General features: G+C 41.9%; 1 protein-coding gene across 16 annotated transcripts in view; it reads left to right on the top strand.

The window, feature by feature from the left end:
* TACC1 (transforming acidic coiled-coil containing protein 1) overlaps nt 1–25839 on the top strand; it is a 118899-nt gene that overhangs the window by 8817 nt on the left and 84243 nt on the right. For 4 of the 16 annotated variants that reach the window (XM_045460036.1, XM_045460015.1, XM_045459998.1 and 1 more), the window contains exon 1: nt 21119–21358. The exons of 5 other annotated variants lie outside the window; for them this stretch is intronic. In XM_045460036.1, the coding sequence (XP_045315992.1) occupies nt 21282–21358 (77 nt within the window). In that variant the 5' untranslated portion in view covers nt 21119–21281. Of the gene's footprint in view, nt 1–21118; nt 21359–25839 lie in introns of those variants that run through there. 7 more of the 16 variants (XM_045460082.1, XM_045460005.1, XM_045460045.1 and 4 more) reach the window with 7 other exon arrangements.

The raw sequence follows: 25839 nt of genomic DNA, 5'->3' as shown, positions 1-25839 counted from the left end.
GTTGTCAGTGTTCCAGATTTTGACCGTTCTAATTGGTGTGCAGTGGTATCTCACTGTTTCAATTTGCATTTCTCTGATGATGTATGATGCGGAGTATCTTGTTTTTCTATTCTATCTTTTTAATTTAAATCCAAGTTAGTTAACCTATAGTAATGATGATTTCAGGAATAGAATTTAGTGATTCATCACTTACATATAACACCCAGTGCTCATCCCAACAAGTGCCCTCCTTAATGCCCATCACCCATTTAGTCCATCCCACCACCCAACACCCCTCCAGCAGCCCTCAGGTTGTTCTCTGTATTTAAGAGTCTCTTATGGTTTGTTTGCCTCTCTGTTTTTATCTTATTTTTGCTTCCTTTCCCCTATGTTTGCCTTAAATGAACATGCTCATCATGTTTGTTTCTTAAATTCCACATATGAGTGAAATCATATTATATTTGTCTGTGGAGCATCTTTTCAAATGCTTATTTGCCATCTGCATAGCTTCTTTATTGAAATGCCTGTTATAGTCTTTGGCCCATTTTTTAATCAGCTTGTTTCTTTTTTTTTTTTTTAATGTTTATTATTTATTTTTGAGACAGAGAGAGACAGAGCATGTGCAGGGGAGGGGCAGAGAGAGAGGGAGACACAGAATCTGAAGCAGGCTCCAGGCTCCGAGCTGTCACCACAGAGCCCGACATGGGGCTCGAACTCACAAACCGTGAGATCATGACCCGAGCCGATGTCAGACACTTAACCAACTGAGCCACCCAGGCGCTCCACTTGTTTCTTTATTCTTCAGTTTTAAGAGTTTTTTGTAAACTTTAGGTAATGAACTTTATCAGATCTGTCCTTTGCATATATTTTCTCTCAGTCTGTGGCTTCTCATTCTCTTGACAGTGTCTTTCAAACAGAGCAGAAAATTTTTAATTTTAATGAGTCCAAGTTTTTAATAATTTCTTTCATTCATTGTGTCTTTGGTATTGTATCAAAAAGTCATCTCCACACTCAAAGCCATCCATATTTTCTCCTGTATTATTTTTGAGAAGTTTTATAGTTTTGCATTTTACATTTAGGTCTGTGATCCATTTTGAGTCAGTTTTATGAAGGATGTTCCAGTTGTCCCTGCACCATTTGTTGGAAAGACTATCTTTGCTCATTGTCTTGCCTTTGCTCCTTTGACTATATGTGTGTGGGCCTATTTCCATGCTCCCTGTTCTGTTCCATTGATTTATTTGTCTGTTCTTTCATCAATAGTGAAAGACAGTACACTGTCTTGAGTGCTGTAGCTTTATAGTAAGTCTTGAAGTTGAGTAGTGTCACTTCTACAACTTTGTTCCTCTCCCTCAAAATCCTGTTGGCTATTCTGGGTCTTTTGCCTCTCCATATAGATATTAGAATCAATTTGTCGATATCCAAGTGGCTTCCATGGTGTCTCTGCTTATGCATCTCTGCTCTGGTAAGCAATGACTTTCTGTACTCACCTGTCTGTCTCTCCAATCTTGGGTGCAGTGGTTTGTCCTGTGTCCTTCCCTTTCTTATGGATCAAAGAAGAGTTGTTGATTTTTCAGTCTGTTCAGCTTTTTACTTGCTGTTAGGACAGAGTGGTAACTTCCAAACCCTCATGCAGTACCAGAAAACTCCAGAACTATTTTAATGGCCCACATTTATTGACACCTCAAAAGCATTGCTCAGTCATTGGGAGACACATATTGCAGAAGATGCCTTTCAGCCCCTAGACCCTTAATCCTTTATCTTTGGGCCTGGCTGATGGATATTACTGTGACATTCCCTTTCTGAGGCCAGTTGTTCAGTCACCAGGCAAACATTGTGGGAAACAAAATGGTGGCAGATGTGATGGCGACGCAAAAGTTGTGGAAAAGCATAGCCTAGGGACATTTTGTGAGTGGAAATTATTTGACTCAAGGAGTTAAAACCTAGAGCACAAAAACTGAAAGCAATTACCTGGCTCCATCACCTTCTTTTACAGATGAGGAAAATGAGACCTGGAGAGGGGAATTTCCCTACCAACAGCTGGCGAATGACAGATCCAGGACTAAAATAGACTCAGTCTAAGGACTTCTCTACTATTCCACCCTCTCACATTCTTCTCATCCTTCTCACACCTTCTCACCAACTGCCCTCCTTCTGGACAATCTTTGAGTATTCTTTGTGGGATTTCTACCCTGAGTAGTTCCATTTGCTAGAAGTTGATAGGCAGCAGGAATGCACTAGATATTGAGTCTGTTACAACACAGAACAGGAAAACAATGCTGAGAATTGTGGCTTAGATCAGTGCTACTCAGAGTGCCAGTCCACAACAAGATGAAGGGCTGATATCAGAATATAAATCAACACACAGCTTCCTTCATTGAGAAGGTCTTGCTGTGAAAACAAGCCAGCTAACTAAACAGTGTACTTGAGTGATATGCTTGGTTTGCAGTCTGCTACAAGCTCCTTCACTCATCACAGACCAGCATGATGATCACTGGCTAGAGGACAACAATAAAAGCATGGCTTCACTGCTGCTTCAGCAAACCTATCCCCCACATAGGTCATGTTGATAAACAAAGACATTGGAGAGGGTGATAGTTCCTCTGTCCAGAATGCACCTAGTCAGTAGAGTCCAGATCGAGGGCCATTCTTTATGAGGAATAATGACATTCCAGAAATCATCTAACAATGCCTGACTTGTAAAGCATAAATTTTGTGGGGCTAAAAGAGAAGTTGTTTTAAAAGTGCTTACTTACCACAGTGCACAGCATATGATAAAGCACTAAATAAATAAATAAATAAATAAATAAATAAATAAATTTATTACTACTGTATCATCATCCAGTGCCAGTACCAGGTGCCTATGTCAAGTGAAAAACAAGTGAAGAATCTAGAGGTTTCCAACTTAAAGTAAAGAAAACTTGGAGAGATGCAAATCCATATGTTTGAAGAACCATCATGTAGAAGAAAATAGACCAGTTGTATTAGTTGTATCAGTTGTATTTGTTCATTCAACTAATAAATCTTTTTGAGTGCTCACTGTATTCCCAGACTTTTTTCTAGGTATTTGCTAAGGTTGCTGTGGGCAAAAATAATGAGGTCTGGGGCTAATGGGTGAAGGTGGTTATGAGACAATACGTAAAATAAAAATAACTTCAGAAGAAAACCAAGTCAGAGCACCTCGGTGGCTCAGTCAGTTAAGCATCTGACTTCGGCTCGGGTCACAATCTCGTGATTCCTGAGTTCGAGCCCAGCGTTGGGCTCTGTGCTGACAGCTCAAGAGCCTGGAGACTGCCTCAGGCTCTGTGTCTCCTTCTGTCTCTGCCCTTCCCCACTCACACACACACACACTCTCTCCCTCTCAGAAATAAACGTTAAAAATTAAGTGAAAAGAAGAAGAAGAAGAAGAAGAAGAAGAAGAAGAAGAAAGAAGAAGGAGAAGAAGGAGGAGGAGGAGGAGGAGAGGAAGATGGAGAAAACCAGGAGGATCATGTCAGCTAAATATAAGAAAGTTAATTTTAACAATATAAGGGAGTGTTTTTGAAAGTAACCTTTTCATTTTACAACAGTTTTAGATTTACAAAAACTTGTGAAGATAGTATAGAGTGTTCCAGTATAATTCACATCCAGAATCCCTTGTCATTAACATTTAACATTTGTGTGGAACCCATGTCACAATTAAGGAACCAGTATTGATACATAATTATTAACTAAGGTTCGTGTTTTATTTAGATTTCTTTAGTTCTTGCTCAATGTCCAATTTCTGTTCCAAGATCTCATCCAGGGTGCCACATTGCATTTAGTAGTTATAACTCCTCTGGTTACTTTTGGTTTGACAGTTTCTCAGACTTTCCTTGGTTTTGACAACCCAGAGAGCTTTGAGGACCAATGATCCAGTATTTTGTAGAATATCTCAATTGGAATATGTCTTATGTTGTTCTCGTGATTATACTGTGGTTATGGGTTCTTAGAAGGAAGACCACAGAAGTGAAGTACCATTTCCTTGCATCAAGACAGGGGTACATACTGTCAACATGACTTATCACTGTTGATGTTAACTTTGATCACATGGCTGAAGCAGTGTTTGTCAGATTTCTGCACTGTGCAGTTTCTCTTTTTTTCCTCTTTCTGTTTTGTATTCTTTGGGAGGAAGTCACTATGCACAGTCCATGCTTAAGGAGTGGAGAGTTAAGCATTACTTTATTGAGACTGGAGTATCTACATAAGTTATTTGGAATTTTTCTTCATGGAACATTTGTCCTTTTACTTATTATTTGTTAAATCATTTATTTATATTGTAGAAACTTATACATAATTATTTCATTCTTCAGGTTATAATCCAACACTAATTTCTTTTTTTTAATTTTTTAAATGTTTGTTTATTTTTGAGAGAGAGGGGGGGGGTAGGGGCAGAGAGAGGAGGAGACACAGAATCCGAAGCAGGCTCCAGGCTCCAAGCTGTCAGCACAGAGCCCAATGAGGGGCTCCAACTCACAAACCAGGAGATCGTGACCTGAGCTGAAGTCGGACGCTTAACCAAGTGAGCCACCCAGGCGCCCCTCAACACTAATTTCTTAATTTCATTTCTCAACTTGTTCCAGCTTTGACCATTGGGAAGTCTTTCAGTTGGCTTCTGTGTCCCTTTGTTATAGCTCTATCAGCGTGGGTTTTGGTGTCGTGTTTGTTTGTTTTTTGAGCACTTCTTTACACTTCTTTACTTTCTGGCACTAAAAGGTGTTCCAGGATCATCTTGTATATTTCTTCCCTCAGTCCTAGAATCAACCATTTCTCCAAGAAGTAGCCCTGGTTCCTTTAATTAGAGAATGGAATTGAAAACCAAGATCTGGGTGCTGTGCATGCTTGTTATACAGAGGTGATGTTGCTTTTATGCCCTCTCAGCTCATAGAGCAGGAAGATATATGTGTGTATACTAACCTGTGTATGTAAACATATTTATTAATATTTCTTTTTTTATTAATTTTTTTTAATGTTTATTTATTTTTGAAGGAGAGAGAGACAGAGTGTGAGTGGGGGGGGGGGTGTGTAGAGAGAGAGGGAGACACACACAGAATCCAAAGCAGGCTCCAGGCTCTGCGCAGTCAGCACAGAGCCCGATGTGGGGCTCGAACTCACAAACCGAGAGATGATGACCTGAGCCGAAGTCGGACGCTCAACCGACTGAGCCACCCAGGTGCCCCTATTTATTAATATTTCTATACGTAATTTATATGGAACCAAACATGGATTCATACTGATGTCTCCAGTTCTAATCTATTACCACATGGCTCTTTGTAGACCTCCCTTTGCTTACCTGTAACTTCCTACTTCAACAGAAAAACCTGGCTCCCACCATCTGCCATCCATTTACCTCACTGTTCAGTTGTGATATACATGTAGAGTGGTATTAGAATTGTTAACATGGGCTCCTGTGGGAAACAACTTTATCAGTCAGAATACAGTGCTTATGTATAGTTTATTTGGCTGTGAGTCTTACTCCACTCGTTTCCAAAGTTACTTAGGTCAGCCCCTTGTTCCCCTCAACCTCTTTAAGTAAAGATGTTTCATACATTTGTAATACATTTAGATTGTTCTACAAATTCTATCTTGGGATCCCCTGACCTCCTGAGTAATTTTTCTTTAATGTATATACATTAGGGTTCACTTTTTGTGGTGTAAAATTCTGTGGGTTTTGACAAATGTGTAGTGTCATGTTTCCACCATTATGGGATCATAAAGAATAGCTTATGCCTGGGACACCTGGCTGGCTCAGTCTGTAGAGCATATGACTTTTTTTTTTAATGTTTATTTATTTTTGAGAGAGAGAGAAAGGAAGCACAAGTGGGGGAAGGGCAGAGAGAGAGGGGGAGACACAGAATCTGAAGCAGGCTCCAGGCTCCGAGCTGTCAGCACAGAGCCTGACACAGGGCTCGAACTCATGAACCGCAAGATCATGACCAGAGCTGAAGTTGGAGACTTAACCGACTGAGCCACCCAGGTGCCCCTAGAGCATATGACTCTTAATCTCAGGGTCATGAGTTCGAGTCCCATCTTGGGGGTAGAGTTAACAAAAAATAAAAAAATAATAATAATAACTTATGCCCTAAAAAAAAAAAAAAAATCCCCTGTGCTTTATTGAAGAGTAACACTTGGAAAGGAAAAAGAGAGAAAGCAAGATCGGGCAGGAAAGCCTTCAGACTGTTGTACAGTTTTGACTAAGTCTCTGCCAGGCCGCTGAGGGGTTCCAGAGCAAACGTTGTCCACTAGAGGAGTGCCATGTTGGGCAGAAATGGCCAGGCCTTTATACTACCACCTTGCTCAGGCATTGGCTGGGGACTCCAGGGGAAAACTGATCTCAGCTCCAAAGCTGAGGCAGACCCTGAAGGCACTAACAGCTGGAGGTTATCAGCTAACCACATTCCTTGAAGCTGGGTTGCTAAGTCCTTTCTTGGAAAGGGATCGGAGTGCTACAATTCTGTGCCTACCAGAAATATCTTTGAAAATTCCAAACAGAAGCTGGCTGACCACTGGTCAGGATTCTCAAGCAGAGGATTCCTGAGTCAGGTGGAATTTGGAATCCGATGATCCCGTTGGCACCTTTCATCTGTTGGGCCCTAGGATTGTTCTTCAGCATGCTTTGATCCAGGCAAGCCAGGTATTATGTTTCTCATGTTCATTCCATCTTGCTCACACCTCTGTTTCCCTTCTTGCACTGATCATCTTATGCCCTGCTCTGTCCTAGAGGTACAATCAGTCCCTTCCTCCCAGGAACTCTTCATGGAGGGGCTGAGGAGCCAAATGATGGAGTCTAGAGCTTCCACTTGTGCTGCCCAATCCCAGATGCTGAAGAAAATGGTTATAGTATCAATAGCAATGTGGATCACTGAGTTGCATGGAGACAAAAAACTTGTGAGCACAGGCAAGAAAGTTGAAAACTTCAAAGCTAAGACCACCCAAACCAAATCCTGATCTGATTACCACCCATGCTTCCCTGGAACATGGTAAAAAGTAAACAACAGCCCCTCCCCACTGATCAGTGCATATACTACATCTGGCTAGGTGTGATTTTTTTATTTTCTTCCATCCCAATTCCCATGGGCGCCCCTGGATTTTTCACCTGCAGGCTCAGAATCATGCTGGGGCAGTTCTGGTCTTTCTCTGTAGCAAGGTGGAACACTTTCAGACTTCTTGAGGAAAGAGTGGCCTTGATGTTTTGGTGTACATGCACTCAATCTTCCTTTCATTTAACCTGCTTATGAGTAAAAGCCTGTTTTATTCTTGTAACTTGGCAGCTCTGTCTGGCTCACAAATATCCAAAGATAAATAATCAAGGTCCTGACATGACCTCTAAGGACAGTCTTAACTTCTAAGCCAAAGAACATTTTATATTTACTTTGTCTCTCTTTAGAGATTTCCTTTGAATGTTTGCTTCTGCTTTGCAGCATTTTTGGGCTCCATACATCCTGTTGGTTTGCTCAGCCAGAAAACAGTCGCATTTTTTTTTAATATTCATGCTGCTATTCTTGTACAACGAACTATCATACTGATTTTTAATTCCAAATTTAATGCTCACAAATTAAAGCACTTCCTTGAACCCAGGCACTCAGTATTCTTGCCAACCTTCTGTTTTTTTCTACCCACTTTTTCATGTCTTGGTACAATGACTAAAGCTGGAACCTGCTGGGTCAGAGAGGAGAAATACAGTATGGTCTCCCTACTCTCCAACCCTCAGGACCAGACAGTGGGGTTGGAGTCCATCTTTAAATACCCAAAGGTTGGGGCACCTGGTTGGCTCAGTCAGTAGAACATGAGACTGTTGATCTTGGGTTGTGAGTTTGAGCACTGTGTTGGGTGTAGAGATTGCTTAAAAATAAATACCCAGGGGTGCCTGGGTGGCTTAGTTGGTTAAGCATGCGGCTCTTGGTTTCGGCTCAGGTCATGATCTCACAGTTTCGTGGGTTTGAGCCCCTTATTGGGTTCTGTGCTGGCAGTGCGGAGCCTGCTTGGGATTCTCTCTCTCTCTCTCTCTCTCTCTGCCCCTCCCCTACTTGTGTTGTCTCTAGCTCTCTCAAAATAAATAAATAAACGTTAAAAAAAAAAAAAGTAAATAAATATCCACAGTTTGCTCCTGGTCACTACCCCAGAATTAGATAAGATCCAAAAAAGTACCAAGGATTAATGTTCCGAGAAGACACTTGAGGTTACTGAGTCCAGGACGTTTGAATTATAGGCCAGGCAGGTTCTGTCTCTGAAGACAATGCCAGGGCACAAAAAATATCCTGCTTCCCAAACAAAATCAATAGAAAGCACACTGAACTATTATGTAGGTATATAGTCCCTGAACCATTATGTAGGCATAGAATTGACAAGTAGGGTTTTTTTGTGGGGATTTTTTTGTGTTTTTTTTTTTTTTTTTTTTTTTTTTTTTTAAGTGCTTTCCTTGTTGTGCCGGAGAATACAGATTGAAATTGTGAAGTTGGCAGCTGTTTCCACAGGAGGAGGGCAGTGTCACAGGTCTGAAGCACAAGCTTTCTTCTGGGAACTGCCCACTTATTATAGATGACAGTTGTATCACCTTGAAGCAGGGAAACAAAGACTCTGTGTGTGTGTGTGTGTGTGTGCGCGCGCCCCAGAATTCAGCTTTGCTAGCACAAAGTGTAAGAGAACAGTCATACACACAGTGGTGGAATTGTGGAAGAATTTCTGAGAATTAGCCTTAGGCAAAAGGCATTTGGCTGGAAACGAACTGAAAACCTACCTTGTAAGGAAGCATGTGACTTTCACCTGACTTAATTTTCTTCAGTGCTAATGGCTCCAGCCCGGGCAAAGGTCCTGGTCTGGGTTGCTGGCATGTTCACTCTTCAGAGTAAGCTGAGAATAAATTCAAAGACAAATCACCAAAGGTAATTTCTTTCCTTGACACTGAGTATAAGGATGGTTTTTAAGGTAACATTTTTATATTTTCTAATCAAAGTAACAGATACATAATCTTCATATTTGGATTAAGTATGCATGAAGGAAATGAGAAGGGAGGAAAAAACAAAGGCCTGGATGGGGTGGGGAACTCTGAGTCCTGGCTGCATCTCTGGCACGGTCTCTGTGACCTTGGGCAAATCTCAAGTGGGTCAGGGCCTTGGCTCACATGTATTAATATAAGAAGGAAAAGCTAGATGACGCCCAGGGTCCTTTCCAGCTCTGTTCCAGGAATCAGTCTCTTGGTTTTGACTTTTTTGTTATGTTTAGGCAGTGCCATAACAATGATGTGGGGTGGAATTAAGGTCAATGTGGTCATTGGAGGCTGGTGGCAGGCCTCGGGCAGCTGTCACCTTGTGCAACATTTTTGTGAAGATGAATTCAAATTGAGATAGACATCAAGGTAGGTGTTTGTATGTATTTGGTGAATGAATGAATGAATGAATGAATGCATGAATGAATGAATCACTCAGGGCAAGATGAGAAGAGGGAGAAGAGAATGGAAACCTTCAGTTGGAGGAAGTTTATTTGGGATAGGGCATAGATTCACATGGGGGGCAATGATGGCTGGGGTAGGTTTTATGGATACATTCAGCAGGAGCTGAACTTCAGGCCTGAGAAGTATTAGGGTTAGGGGCTGATTTATACACAGTCTTTTTTTTTTTTTTTTTTTTTTTAGAGAGAGAGAGAGTGAGAACAGGGGAGAGGGGCAGAAGGAGAGAGAGAGAGAGAGAGAGAGAAAGAGAGAGAATCTTAAGTAGGTTCCATGCTGAGCATGGATCCCACGATTCTGGGATTATGACCTGAGCCGAAATCAAGAGTTGGACACTCAACTGACTGAGCCACCCAGGCACCTCTGTCCACACTCTTTATCTAAAGAATAGGTGAAATAGGGGTGCCTGGGTGGCTCAGTCGGTTGGGTGTCCGACTTTGGCCCAGGTCATGATCTCACAGTCCGTGAGTTTGAGCCCCACATCTGGCTCTGTGCTGACAGCTCAGAGCCTGGAGCCTGCCTCAGATTCTGTGTCTCCCTCTCTCTCTGCCCCTCCCCTGCTCACGCTCTGTCTCTAAAAAATAAATAAACATTAAAAAAAATTAAAGAGTAGGTGGAATAATTGCTGACAGGGCCACTAAGTAATACAGTTCTTCCAGTTTGAGTACAAGATAATAGGACTGTTTTTCTCTGCAATTTAAGGACCAGAATATTAATTAGGATTTCCTTTGGCTGAGGTTTACAGAAATCCAAAATAATAGTAGCTAAGCAATATGTAAGTTTTTTTTTTTCTCACATAAAAAAAAAAAAAATCTGTACAGCAGGCTTAGAGGCTCCATGATGTGTGGCCGCATGAATTCAGCTAGCCCCTCAATATCCCAGCCAGCAAGGTAAAGAGTCTATTTGGGCTGCTATCACAAAATACCACAGACACTGTAGCTTATACATTTATTTCTCATAGTTTTGGAGGCTGGAAGTCCAAGATCAGGACGCTGGCATAGTTGCACTCTGGTGAGGGCTCTCTTCCTGGTTCATAGCCGGTGCTTTCTGGCTATTGTCCTCAAAGTGTGGAAGGGGCAAGGGATCTCTCTGGAGTCAATGTCATTGTAAGGGCACTGATGTCGTTCATGAGGGCTCCACCCTCATGATTTAAGTAGCACCCAAAGCTTCCATCTCCTAATACCATCACTCTTGGGGACTATTTGACACATGAATTTGAGGGGGACACAAGCATTCAGACCGTAGTACCTCCACACTCCCCATTAATGATGCTTCATGGAAGCTGAACTTGACACTTCTATTTTTATCCCATTGACCAAAACTTAGTTACATGGCCATATCTACATGTGATAGAGACGTGTAATAGGGAAATGTAGCTTTCATTCGTAATAGCCAAAAACCAGGTGGTTTTCTCTTTGTTTGTTTTACTAAAAGAGAAGAACAGATATTAGGAAATATTAGCCTCTGTCACCTTAAGATATTACAGACGTACTGCAATTATGCAATGATGCTTCCATTGCTTAACTCCTTTGGTCCTATCCCTTAAAATTGTCTTCAGGGGACACAGCAAATTATCTTCACTATTCTTTTTTTTTTTTAATGTTTTATTTATTTTTGAGAGAGAGAGAGAGAGAGCATGCATGTGCTCGCACAGTGGGGGAGGGGCAGAGAGAGGGGAACAGAGGATCCGAAGCGAACTCTACACTGCCGACAGCAGTGAGCCGGTTGTGGGACTTGAATGAACTGTGAGATCATGACTTGAGCCGAAGTTGGACAGTCAGCTGACTGAGCCACCCAGGCGCCCCTATTTTCAGTATTCTAAATGAATCTTCATCCTGTGGAGGTAGATTTGACTTTTGAAACTGGGGTCACTCAGGACAACTGTGATGAGTAAAGTGGGTGATAAAGCTGAGTATTACCATTTCATAAGAACAATATATGGGTTCTCATCTCTGGATATTATGGACTATTCTGGGTATAAAGATCATTCTTGCAGAAAATAACTCTACAACCTGGACATGATATATAAAGTGACTACCTGGAGGTACTGAAGAGAAAACAGAAATAAATAGGTTGTGGTGTTGCATGTCAGCTTGAAGGAGAGGAGATGAGGAGTCACAGGAGAAAGTCCTCTGCTACCATGGCTTTTAGCCTGGGGCTCAGTGTAGTTCACATAGTGGCTTGTGTAACACAAGACTGAAGACTGAAAAACTCTACAGTCTTGCTGTTTTAGGGAGTAAGAAGGGTCAAGTCTGAAAATCATGAATGCTGAAAAGGTGGGGGAACCCAGAAAGGAAACCGTCAGAAAGAGGATCCCCAAATTAAATTTCTGATTAACCCCTGAACCAGACATGCACAGAACACACTCAAAGCAGCTCAGCCAGACAAAAAGATCTACGCCCGGACTGGAGCTGTTACCTGAGAAACAGTTTGCAGTGTAAGCCCAGCGAGAAAATCATTTGCTGAAATAAAGGAAAAACAACTCTCATCAGAGAAAAAGAATGGAATCTGAAATCCCTGCAACTTAGCATTTATGATGTCCAAGATGCAGTCCAGAGTTACCTGACAGATGAAGAGCCGGGAACACAAAACACCTCTTAGAAGTCAATCACATCTAACCTGGAGATGAATAAGATGTTGGAATTTCGAAGGCAAGGATGTGTAAGTGTTTTGTAGTTTTAAAAGACTTTGTCGCCATCTTCCATGAAGCAAAGAAAATTAAGGAAAAATGCTTGTTTTCAGTGAATCAAAATCTCAGGAGATAAATGGAAAGTTTCAGCAGAGAAATTGAAGCAATAAAAAAGAACCAAATGGAAATCCCTTTTTATGTGTTGCTCTCTTTCTGCTTTTGAGGTTTATAACATTTTGACCAGGATGTGATTAGACTTTTATGTTACTTTTACCTTATGTTTATTTTACTTGGTGTTTTTCCAGCATCTTGTGTCTGCAAATTTCTGACTTTTATTACCGTTGGGAGGAGTTTGGTGATCATTTCTTCAAATATTTCCTCCACTCCATTCTCTTCTCTCCTTCTGGGAATCCATGTATGTTTACTGTTTATATCATCTAACAAGTCCCTAAGATTTTATTCATTTTATTTTTGGTCTTTGCCTGTTACTCATCTTGAGTAATTTTGGTTGGTCCATCTTAAAGTTTACTTATTCTTTCATTTAATGTATCTATTTGGATGTTGAATCCATCTGCTCAATTTTTTTTTCAGAAATTGCACTTTTCATCTCTAGAATGTACATGAAGAAGTAACTGTTAACTTTATTTTTCTAAGAGTTTTTAAATAAGTTTATTTATTTATTTTTGAGAGAGAGAGAGAGACAGAGACAGAGGGAAAGTGGGGATGTGGGGGTGGGGGGTACAGGCAGAGAGAGAGGAAGACACAAAATCCAAAGCAGGCTCCAGGCTCTAAGCTGTCAGCACAGAACCCGACGAGGAGCTCAAACCCATGAACTGCGAGATCATGACCTGAGCTGAAGTCAGATGCTTAACCAACTGAGCCACCCAGGTGTCCCAGTACATTGTTAATTTTAAATGGGCTATGAAAACTTAAGGATGGATTTTGTAATTTATAGGTCAGCCACTAAAATAAGAATGCGAACACTAGCTAAAAAGCCATCAATAAAACTAAAATGGAATAATTTATAAAATATTAAAGAAATAAAAAAGGCAGGAAATGGGAAATGGATAAGCAAATGTCAAAAGAGAAAAATAGAAAGCAAAAATATAAAATGATAGGCCTCACCCAATCATATCCATAATTACATTAAATGTTGATAACCTAAACACTCCACTCAGAAAATTAAAATTGACGATTGTTTTTCAATGAATTAAAAAGCCAAATGCAGCATCTCACTGAAAAGGTTGTATCGATGGCGAATACACATATGAAAGATATGCTACGTCGTATGTCATTAGGAGACTACAAATTAAAACAAGGGGGTACCATTGATTGCACACCTGTTAGAATGGCAAAAATTCCCACCACTGGTGACACCAGATGCTGGTGAGGATGTGGAGCCACAGGAACTCTCACTCATCGCTAGCGGGAGGGCAAAGTAGTACAGTCACTTTGGAAGATACCTTGGTGGGTTCTTACAAAACTAAACATACTCTCACCATATAAGCCAGTGATTACATTTCTTGACATTTACCCAAATCAGCTGAAAACTTTCGTACAAAAATCTTCACATGATGTTGATAGCAGCTTTATTCTTAATTGCCAAAAATTCCCAAAGTAACCAAAATGTCCTTTAATAGGTGAATGGAGATATCCAGAGAAGGAATATTATTCAGGGCTGAAAGGAAATGAGTTATCAAGCCACAAAAAGACACACAGGAAGCTTAAATGCATTTTACTAAGTGATACAATCCAGGCTGAAAAGGCTACATACAGTATGATTCCATTATGACATTCTGGAAAAGGCAAAACTATAAAAACAGTAAAAATATCTAGTGGCCAGGGAATGGGGTGGGGGAAGGATGAATATGCAGAGCACAGCAGGTTTTTAGAGGAGTGAGGCTATTCTGTATGATACTAGAATAGTGGATTTTTGTTATTATATGTTTGTTAAAACTCATAGAATGTACCGAATCCCAATATAAACTGTGGACTTTGGGGGACAATGATGTCAGTGTTGGTTGTAACACGTGTACCACTCTGGTATGGGATGTTGGTACTGGGGAGAGGGTGTGTGTCTGGAGGCAGGAGGTACATGGGAACTCTCTATACTTTCTGCTCAATTTAACTGTGGACCTAAAACTGCTCTTAAAAATAAAGTCTATTAAAAAGAACAAATAGCATACTTTAAATACAAAGACAGAGATAGATCAAAAATGGATAGAAGATGATATGTCACGTAAACAGTAAGCAGGAGAAGGGTGGAGTGGCTATATCAGTATCAAACAAAATAGATTTCTAAACAAAATGTATGGCCAGAGATAAAGAGCTCTTCAGAGCAATAAAAGTTTTGGTCAAGGTGGCATAAAAATCACTCGGGTGCCTGGGTGACTCATTCGGTTAAGTGTCTGACTCTTAATTTCGGCTCAGGTCATGGTCTCGAGATTCGTGAGATGGAGCCCATGTCGCGCTCTGCACTCGGGATGGATCTTGCTTAAGATTCTCTCTCTCCCTCTCTCTCTGTCTCTCCCCAGTGTGTGTGTGCACTCGGCTCTCTCCCTCTCTCTCTCAAAAAAAAAAAAAAAAAAAAAAGAAAAGAAAAGAAAAGAAAAGAAAAATTGCAAATTTGCCTGTGTTCAATAACAGCTTCAAAATATATGGAGCAAAAGTTGACAGAATTAAATGAAGAAATATGTAATCATAACTGGAGATTATATTGTTTCTCAGAAATTGATAAACAAAGAAAAATCATCAAAGAAGAAACTGTTAACACTATCAACCACCTTGACCTAATTGATATTTATAGAACACTTCAGCCAACAACAGCAAAATGCACATTCTTTTCAAGTACATGTGATATGTTTACCAGGATAGATCATATTCTGGACCATAAACAAGTTTCAGTAAATTTTAAAAGTTTGTTCTCTGACAACAATTAAATTAAATTAGAAACTAAGATAACTAGGAAAATAATAAATATTTGGAAACTAAACAATACTATAAATACTATGTACTATAAATATTAATACTATATTATATACTATAATACTATATTATATACTATATTAATACTATGTTAATATTAATACTATAAATACTCATACTATAAATATTCAATGGGTTGAAGAAGAAATTACAAGAGGTTAGAAAATATTTGGTACTGAATAATGAAAATACAACATATCAAACTTTGTGGGATGTGCTAAGTAGCACCTAGAGGGAAATAAATTATAGCTTTGAATGCCTCTAAGATAAAAGAAGAAAGCTCTTAAATCAATTTCCCACCTTTCCGTCTAGGTTTCCACCTTTTTCCAACTAGAAAAAGAAGGGGTGCCTGGGTGGCTCAGTCAGTTAAGCATCTGACTTTGGCTCAGGACATGATATTGCAGTTCATGAGTTGGAGCCTTGCATTGGGCTCTGTGCTGACAGCTCAGAGCCTGGATCCTGCTTCAGATTCTGTGTCTCCCTCTCTCTGCCTCTCCCCCTCTCACACTCTGTCTCTCTCTCTCCCTCTAAATAAAGAAACATTAAAAAAAATTTTTTAATTAAAATACTAGAAAAAGAAGCAAATTAACCCAAAGCAATCAGAAGGAAGGAAATAATAAAGATAAAACAAAAATAAATGAAATAGAGAACAGGAAAAAAAGGGAAAACTAATAAAACCAAAAGCTAGTCACTGGAAAAATTGATAAAATTGATAAATCTCAATCCTGACTGACCAAGAAAAAAAAAAAAAGAAATTGCCTTATCAGTAATGAAAGAGAGGACTCCATTACAGATCCTTCAGACATTAAAAGAAGAACACTCCATTATTATTAGTATGAGTATCTTTATGCCATTAAATGTGACCATTTAGGTGAGATGGACACATTCTGGGAAAGACATAAATTACAAAGCTGAGCCAAGAAGAAACAGAATATTTGAAGAGCCCTATGACAATTAAAGAAAAGAAATTTGGAATTTAAAAACATTCTGACAAACCTTCTGCCTCAGATGCCTCCCCACTGGTGAATTCTATCAAACATTTAAAGAAGAGGGGCACCTGCGTGGCTTAGTCGGTTAAGTGTCCAACTTCAGCTCAGGTCATGATTTCGTGGTTCATGAGTTCAATCCCCACATCAGGCTCTGTGCTGACAGTTTAGAGCCTGGAGCCTGCTTCAGATTCTGTATCTCACTCTCTCTCTTCCCCTTCCCCACTCATGCTCTGTCTCTGTCTCTGTCTCTCTCTCTCTCAAAAATAAATAAACATTAAAAAAATTTTTTTTAATCTTAAAAAAGTAGTAATAATGAATTTAGCTAGATAGCAGGATACAATATACAATAATCAGTTTTATTTCTCCATCTAAAATAGCATAAAACATTTCGGAATAAATTTAGCAAAAGATGTGCAGGACCTATAGACTGAAAACTACAAAACATTCTGGGAAATTCAAGAAGGGCTATATAGATAGAGCTATACCATGTTCATAGATTAGAAGTCTCAATGTTGTTAAACTACCGATCTTCCTTAGTCAATAGATTCAGTGTAATCCTTGTAGAAATCCAGACAAGGTTGTTTAAAAAGTTTACAAGTTTATTTTAAATTTTATATGGGAAGGGGAGCCTGGGTGGCTCAGTTAGTTGAGAGTCTGATTCTTGATTATGGCTCAGGTCATGATCCCAGGGTCAGCACGATCCATGCTGAGTATGGAGTCTGCTTGGGATTCTCTCTCTCTCCATCTCTTTCTCAGCCCCACCCCCTCAAATAAAAAAAAAAAAAAGAAAAAGAAAAAATTTTTTATATGGAAAACAAAGAACTTAGAATAGCCAGAACTATTTTGATAAAGGAGAACAGTGATGGAGCACTTACATTACCTGATTTCAAGAACAATATGTGGCTCTTACTAACAAACAATATGTAGTAAACCTAACTTTATCCTTTGACTTATAAATTAACATTTCAATAACTTCCAAAAATGGAGAGGTAGGGCAGCTCTGAGATAAGCATGTAACTTCCAAAGAGGGCTACTGTGAAGGGTAATACTCATTTGGCATGATTGCTGGGGAGACAAATCCATGTTGAACATAAGCTTTGTGATCAAGACAGAACTGGGTTTAAATACTGGTTATGGTACTTACTTCTCAAAGCCTCAGTTTCTTCATCTTAAAATGGGGTATACAGGGGCACCTGGGTAGCTCAGTCCATTGAGTGTCTGACTCTTGATTTTGGCTCAGGTCATGAACTCACTGTTCAGGAGATCAAGACCTGCATCAGGCTCTGTGCTGACAGTGCAGATGGAGCCTGCTTGGGATTCTTTCTCTCTACCTCTCCCCCTCCCCTGCTCTCATGCTCTGTTTCTCTCTCTCAAAATAAATAAATAAACTTTAAAAAATAAAATAAAATAAAATAGGGTGCACAGCATAAAAATTAAGGAATACAGCATAGAGGCTAAGCTCTATGTTATAACTCTGGAGTTAACCTACCTGGGTTCTATTCCTAGCTCTGCCATTTTGTAGCTGTGTTGCATGTTAAAGTGTCCATGCATCACTTTACTCATTTGTAAATTGAGGATACTAAAAGTGCCTATAAACGTTGTAATGTAATGAACATTAAATGAATGAGTAAACCTAAAGCACTTAGAACAGTCTAGAACATAAAAAGTACTTAAAAAACTATTACCTACTATTGTTATCATTTCTCTGTGTTACGAGGACTAAATGTGCTTACTTTCATCAACCACCAAGCAATGTCCCAGGTATGCAATGTTAGCTCACATCCTTCTACTGAGCATAAGTAGCATTCTGGCGGTAGGGTTTGACACTGAAGAGTGTATTTTGCAATCTAGGTGGCAATCATAAATTTCAGTTTCTTAAATTTTCTTTACTTGTTTTCCAATGTTTAAAAAATGCCTACTGACAGAATTATAATGCAAAATGGAAACTATAACACTGGATATCAAATATTACCCCTCCAAGACTCCATCACAGGCTGCATATCTCCTTTGATCCCAGCTGGCCATCATGTTCAGCAGTCTGCTGACCCAGGGACTACAAAATGCAGGCTGCCTCCCTCCTCTTCTCATCCCTTTCTTCTTCTTTGGTCACTTTAGGCAGAAACTACAGACACCATAAAACAGTCAGAAGGTTCTATTCTTCCTTTATTCCCTATCAAATGCAACAGCAAGTGGTGTCCAGCTGTTATCTTCCTGCCCTCCTCTTGAAGAACAACTCCTCAGCTGTATGAATAGTTGGGAGCCCCAGAACTGGCATTACTTGCTCAGTCAATAGGTCAGATGACAGCCAGGTTGTCCACCACTTATGAGTGGCTTTTGAGCTCACAACTTCAGAACCACACTGAGGGAGAGGAGGTGGTTGCACTTCTTTACTAATTTTCCTCGGAGAAGAACTCTTGATTGCATGGTAACAATTTTATGTCTTCATTAGGGATGCTGAGCTTTTGATGTTTATTTATATTTAAGAGAGAGAGAGGAAGACACAGAATCTGAAGCACCCTCCAGGCTCTGAGCTGTCAGCACAGAGCCCCACGCGGGGCTGGAACCCACGGACCGTGAGATTGTGACCTGAGCAGAAGTCAGACGCTTAACTGACTGAGCCACCCAGGTGCTCAGGGATGCTGAACTTTTAAATTTTGTGTTCTAATTGAAAGATAAAAAGCAAGAAGGATTTTAAACAAAGAGACGTGAAGCAGAGGATCTTTACATATCCTATAGCCTATTCCTTTGTTGGAGATCTGCAGCCAGTCTCTGAGATGAGGAAATAGACCTTGGCTTTGCTTCTGTGAGAAGAGCCAATCATTAAATGTTGCAGGGAAGAGGAATGTTTGGATCTCTCAGGTCTATCCTGGGCATTTCCCCTGAAAAGCCTTCATAAGTTTATTTTCCAAAGATAAGACTTCGCCTTCACTGTCTTCACTCCCCTGGGTCTAGAGCCCCAGCTGCCCATGTCTCTATATTGGCCATGTCTCTGGGCCCTGCCAGTAGACACAAACTTTCACATTATTTTGCAGACACTGTTTCTCCTCATTGTCTCGGTTTCTCTGCATCACAATAGGGTGTGGATGTCACATATTTCCTTTTCTTTTAAACCATTTTAGTGATGCTACCCTGTGCCTTTCTCCACTGATAATAAAACTTTTCCCAACAGCCCATCTTGTCTACCCAGTAGAAAGAAAGCTTTCCCCTCCTTCCCTGTCCCGCCTGTTGCTTCGCCCCCGCCCCCCTCCCATTTTTCCCTTAGAATGATCCACTGGGAATAAAGACCTTTCTTACCAGGAGAGGCTGAGTGTTCCTCTGAAAGGGACCACAGCTCTGACAGGGTTATGTTTGTGTTATCAGTGGCACTTCAATCTCAGTGCCAAGGTATTACAGACAGGATGTGTGAAGAATGTGAGCTTTTTTTTTTAATCATCTGCCAAAAGTCAACTTTTCTACAGCTATTTGAAATCCTCCTCCCCTCCCCGTCTCAATTCCTAGTCTCACTACACTTTTACTAATTAATGTTTATTTTCCCACCCCCAAAGACTCTGTTTGTATATGCCTACAGTGTGGCAGCATCCTGAACTCTAGGAACTCTCTGGCTATAGTAGAGTGTAGATAATGTATAAACAGGAAATAAAAATTAGACATAAAAAAGAGAGAGAGATCTATTGTAAATATTAAGTCTCTAGTGTGAGTTTTCTAACCCTTTCTAGAAACATTAAAATGTAGGCACATACATCTTCATTGCTTACAGCTTCGAGTCAAGAATTAAGTTGATATTGAACACCATTCTGTGTGCGTTGCCACTGGCTCGCTCACTCACTCATTCATTCATTCAGCAAATACTTATCGTATATATGCCAGGATAGAGGCACTGTGCCAGGCACTAAGCTTGCATACAGAGATAAGAAAGGGTTCTTGTCATTACAGAACTCATATTCTAGTGGAAAGACAAATAATTATAAAATAAGATTGGTAAGTGGTATGTTAGAGGAATTAACACATGGTGTAGGAACACTGGGGAGGAAAACATCAAATGAGTATAGGATGAATGCATTTATCGACAATTATTAATGTCTACTATGCACCAGGCGGTGCTGGGGCAACAGTGAAAAAACAAATTCTCTGTCTTCGCAGAGTTTACATTCTAGTGAAAGAGACCGGCAATAACAAAAACCAAAAAACAAAACAACAAAAAAAGATGTACTATCAGGATGCAGGATAGAGTTATAGAAGGAAGGTATGAGTTGGTCTGGCAGGATAAATAGGTGTTAGCACAAAAGGGCATTCCAATCTTTGTTTTAAAACAAAACAAAACTCTGGGATGGAGGAGAGATGGCTGGAGAGGAGGGATATAGGAGGTGGGAATGGATGAGAAAGGGCATGAAACATTATGCAAAGGGAGTTACTAGGTGTGTCATTAGGTGGGTCACAGGCGCAGTGGGAGGGATAGGGTGCATTTTTCCCTAAGACAGCATTAGGAAGAGAATTCATTCTAAACTGAATGTCAGAACCAGAAGGGACATTAGAGGTAAAAATGAACATACAACCTCATTTTACAGATGACTCGCATAGGGTGCAGTTATGTGTCCCAGCTAGACGGAGGCACAACCAGGATGAACCCGTTTTTCTGCACAGCTCAGCCCCCGCCTCAGTCTCCGAAGAAGTTGCTGCGGGGGAGCGGTGCCGTGCGGAAAGGCAGCCTCGGTCTCGGGATCCCGACACACACCGCCCCCTATCGGTGCTTCCCCGCAGAGCCTCTTCCCTGTTAGCTTCGAGCAGGGGCTAGCCAGACGCCGCCGAGCGCCCCGGGCCGGGCAGGCAGAAACAGCGACGTCTCCCTGTCCGTGGGGACCCGGGGACGCGCCCAGGCCCCCACCCACTCCACCTGTTTTCCTCTGCCGCCGAGCGGCTCCCCGGCTGGGAGTGCGGAACCCGCGACCCGAGCCCCTCCGGCAGCTCAGCATCTCCCTGCGGCGTCGCGGGGCGTGCGTCCCGAGCCGCGGCGCAGGCCGAGCCCTGCAATTGGCGGCGAAGTTGGCGGCGTCTCGAGCAACGCCCTTTAGCCGGCTTTCCCGGCGGCCGGGACCCTGAGGCAGGGCTCCACACCACCCGCCCGCCCCTCCGCCCCACCCTTCCTCCCCCGCCCCGCCGCCTCCTCCCCGCCCAGGGTCCGGGTCGAGCCGGCGCGCCGCGGAGCTCGGGCCGGCGCAGCCGGGGCGCAGAGCTCCGAGCCATGGGAGCCTCGCACTCTCAGAGCCCGCGGGGCCGGGAGCCGGCCGGGGAGAGGCCCCCGACAGCCCGAGAGAGCGCGTGAGTCCCTGAGCCCTCCGCGGGGCCGCCGTTCGGGGGTTTGCGTGCCAGCCCGGGATGCGAGCGCACGGCGCGGGTCCCTCAGGGGCCGGGAAGGTGGCGCTCCCGCCCGCGCCCGGGGGCTCCGGGTTGGGCCTGGTGGGAAGTTCCGTCCCGAGCCTCGCCCTGCGGGGCCCGGGGGCGCCAGGCCACGACCCCACCGCGATAAAATCGCGCCCAGGCGGGGCTGCTGCCCGGCGCTTGTTCACGCTGCGCGGGTGGGAGAAAGGGGCCCCGAGTTTTTCCGAACTCGTCCGGGCAGGAAAACACATGTGTCCTAAAGGGCTCTGAAGTATTCGCGAGACAGCTATTTGCAGGGAAGTGTAGATATTAGAAAGGGGCTCGAGTCTCCGATAATTTGGCTCGTGTTGGCAGGAGTGCAGGAATTTGGATGCAGTGCTTGCTGCTCATGAGAACTCCCTCTCTTGTTTGCTCCGAGGGCTTCATGATGATCTCAGAAAAAGGGCTGTATTGTAGCAGCAGCAATTAGGCTTTTGTTCTGGGACAACAACAATTGGGGACACCAAGTAACTGAAATGCAAGCTGCGAAGGAACACTTTTAGAGAACGTGATTTAGAGCAAATTAGTTGCACGGTTTGCAAGGTGGCCATGCTTCTCGCCAGAGAGGATGCGTTGCTAACTACTTGAGAACCCAAACAATAGTTAACCTTTTCATTTAAAATTAATTTTGGAGCGTGTGTGTAACTTGGAGGTGAGGTAATGTAGAGGAACTCATACTGTATTTTCAGTCAGCCAGTGACAAAGCTATTTCGTTTGAGAAGGATACCCTGGGCCTTGACATACAACAGTCTGTGCCATGGGAGGGCTTTTGATCATCTTTTTTTCCCTTTCTTTTTAATGTTTATTTATTTTTGAGAGAGAGAGAGAGTGCGAGCAGGGGAGGGGCAGAGAGAGGGAGACAGAATCCAAGTAGGCTCCAGGCTCGGTGCTGTCAGCACCGAGCCTGAAGCCAGGCTGGAGCCCACAAGCAGTGAGATCATGACCCGAGCAAAGTCAGGCTTAACCCACTGAACCACCCGGGCGCCCTTGATCATCTTTTCAAGGCAAAGTAGCTTTCTGAATATCTAAATAATAGGCATGTTAGTTGTGCCTCCTGATGTTTATGTATGAACACTAAACTTAGTTCAGGCAGCTTATTAATCGTATGAGGAGCTGAGAATTATCCAGCGTGTAAAATGTGCAAAAACCCTCTAAATACAAGCATGTACAATGCGCAAAAACATTCTTTTAAGTTATTTAACCCCCAAGAACATTGAGTTCGTTTCTGTTACTGCCCTTGTTTTACTGATGAGAAAACTGAAGGACAGAGAGATTAAGTGACTTGTTCAAGGTCACACAGCTAGAAAGTGGTGGACTCCCATTGTCTGACTCCAGAGCTCTTGCTGCAGCTGCCTCCCACAGGAGAGTTAGGGCTGTCTTAGGAAGCAAACTTTTGTCTCAGCTGGCAGACTGCATCCCACTTTTTTTTTCCTTTAATTCTTCCTGAATAAGGCAGAAATCTGAATTAGCAATGCTTAGTACCTACTAAAAGGAAATTGCCAAAGTTGATTTAACCTTTTTCAAAAACAAACATGAGACGCAGTGTAACATTGAGATGAAGTTAAGAGTTTTGGAAGCACATAATCCTGGGTTTAATTCTAGGCTCTGCTCCTTAACAGCTGGAGATCTTTTATCTGTTCCTTAACCTCTCTGTTTGTTTCCTTATTTGTAAAATGGGAATGAAAACCATGTCCACTTGATAGGCTGTTCTGAAGGTGCTATAAAATCATGTATGTACAAAAAACAAGTTATAGTTTTATCTCTGAACAATATATTGTTTTACCTAAGGATAAAAATTGACTAATCTTTGTGAACATGTGGCAGGGTTTACTGTGTAATTTGAAAGTAAATATTGGGATCATTCACTGGTAGCATGCCGAACTCAGTACTTTCTGTGTAAGGTTCAGTTGTTAGGGTGAGGAATTTGATTCTCAGTTGTTAGATTATCCAGTGGCTTGGCGATAGATAGAGGATCTTTCTCTTCAATGAAGTTCTTATGTGTACTTTAGATATTTAGCAAAGCTTGCCTAAATATGATCAAGATAGAAGCCCATCTTTGATCTTCACCTGGGAATATAGCCCAATTTAATACATCAAGAAGCACACAGGGACCTGGGTGGCTCAGTCAGTTAAGCGTCTGACTTTGGCTTAGGTCATGATCTCTTGGTTCATGGTTTGGAGCCCTGTGTTGGGCTCTGTGCTGACAGCTTGGAGCCTAGAGCCTACTTCGGATTCTGTGTCTCCCTCTCTCTCTGACCCTTTCCTGCTCATGGTCTGTCTGTCTGTCTGTCTGTCTCTCTCTCTCTCTCAAAAATAAATAAAAACTTTTTAAAAATTAAAAAAAAAAAGCACAGAAACTCATGTAGCTGGTGATAGGATTATTTGGTCTCATCAGAGTGTGCAGATTCTGTTTAAGAAGTCAGCCTACAAACGACTTGGCATGCATCAGGTCAAAGATTAGAAATATGAGATTCCATGCCTGTAATATGAAAAGCTAAAAGTATGCTTTGTCCAAGCCCTGCCTTATTTAGATGTACAAGCCACAAGTGTCTCCAGGGTCTGAGAAAATGGGGGATTCATTGTTAATGTCACTCGGCAGCAGATTTCCTGCCGGACATATGGCTGTCGTGGATAACACTGACCTTAAGGAAGTTCTCCTACTCAAGCCTTTTCAATTGCATTTTCAAAATCTATTGTTCCTTTTTTAAATAAGTAAATAAATACTTGAAAATCTCACAAGGAAAGCATTACTGCTGACATCTGTCTTTTGAGGAGGAAATTATGTTTCAGGATGTTCACAATTTATATTTTGGAATAATTTAACCTAGTGCTAAAATTAGCCAGATAAATATTTCGTGACAGAGCTGTATTGTGAAATATAAGGAAGTATGGATGTACATGAAAAGAAATGTCTGATTTTAAGATAATAGTCATTATTTTTAATGTTTATTTATTTTGAGAGAGAGTGTGTGTGAGTGGAGGAGGAGCAGAGAGAGAGAGAGGGAGAGAGAGAATCCCAACCAGGCTCAATCCTCAGTGTGCAGCCCCACTCAGGGCTTGATCCCACAACTGTGAAATCATGATCTGAGCTGAAATTAAGAATCGGACGCTTAACTGAGCCACACAGGAGCCCCAAGATAATACTCATTATTTTTAATGATTAAGAACATTTGGGGGGGCACTTGGGTGGCTCAGTCAGTTGAGTGTCTGACTTTGGCTCGGGTCATGATCTCCTGGCTTGGGAGTTCAAGCCCCACATCAGGCTTGCTGCTATCAGCACAGAGCCTGCTTCAGATCCTCTGTCTCTCTCTCTCTGCCCCTCCCCTGCTTGCACTCTCTCAAAAATAAATAAAACATTAAAGAACATTTTGTTTAAAGCTTATTTATTTTGAAAGAGACAGACAGTGTGAGTGGGGGAGAAGCAGACTGGGGGAGAGAGAGAATCTCAAGCCTCAACCCACGAAGCCAAGAGATCATGACCTAAGTGGAAACCAAGAGTCAGACGCTAAACTGGCTGAGCTACCTAGCCTCCCCAATACTGATTATTATTGAAAATTGTAGCTGTTTTCCTTCCCCAGACCCAAAGAAAGAAAACTGCTGCTTTGGTAAATGGTAGGGGAAATGTCATTTCATTTATTCAGGGAGGCTGCACATTATGGTGATTAGGAACAGAAGCTGTGGACTGAGGCAGACTCAGGTTAGAATTCCAGCTAGATCGCTTACTTAGTTTAGGAAGCTTTGGAAAACAGTTAATTTCTTCAGTTGAGTAAAATTTTTACATCTTTAAAATGGCAGTAATCGGGGCGCCTGGGTGGCGCAGTCGGTTGAGCGTCCGACTTCAACCAGGTCACGATCTCGCGGTCCGTGAGTTCGAGCCCCGCGTCGGGCTCTGGGCTGATGGCTCAGAGCCTGGAGCCTGTTTCCGATTCTGTGTCTTCCTCTCTCTCTGCACCTCCCCCGTTCATGCTCTGTCTCTCTCTGTCCCAAAAATAAATAAACGTTGAAAAAAAAAAATAAAAAAAAAATAAATAAAATGGCAGTAATCATAACTACCTTTTTTTTGAGAGAGAGAGCGAGCATGGGGGAGGGGCAGAGAGAGAGAGAGAGGTAAAGAGAATATCAAGAAGGCTGGACACCCAGTGTGGAACCCAGTGCCAGGCTTCATCCTGCGACGTTGAGATCATGACCTGACCTGAAATCAAGAGTCGGACGCTTAACTGATGGAGCCACCGAGGCGCCCCTCATAACTACTTTTTGAAGTGGTGTCTGTTATTAGTGCAGGGCCTGGTACTTACTGAGGGCTCGATACCTAAGTTATTATGAGTACATTTACATATAGCTATAAACCAGATGCTATGCTAGGTTCTTTGGGATGTATATTT

This window comes from Leopardus geoffroyi, chromosome B1 (genome assembly GCF_018350155.1).
Source record: "Leopardus geoffroyi isolate Oge1 chromosome B1, O.geoffroyi_Oge1_pat1.0, whole genome shotgun sequence".
Classification (NCBI taxonomy): Eukaryota; Metazoa; Chordata; class Mammalia; order Carnivora; family Felidae; genus Leopardus; species Leopardus geoffroyi.
Note: the sequence above shows the minus strand (reverse complement) of the source record. Positions and strands in the feature narration are given on the sequence as shown.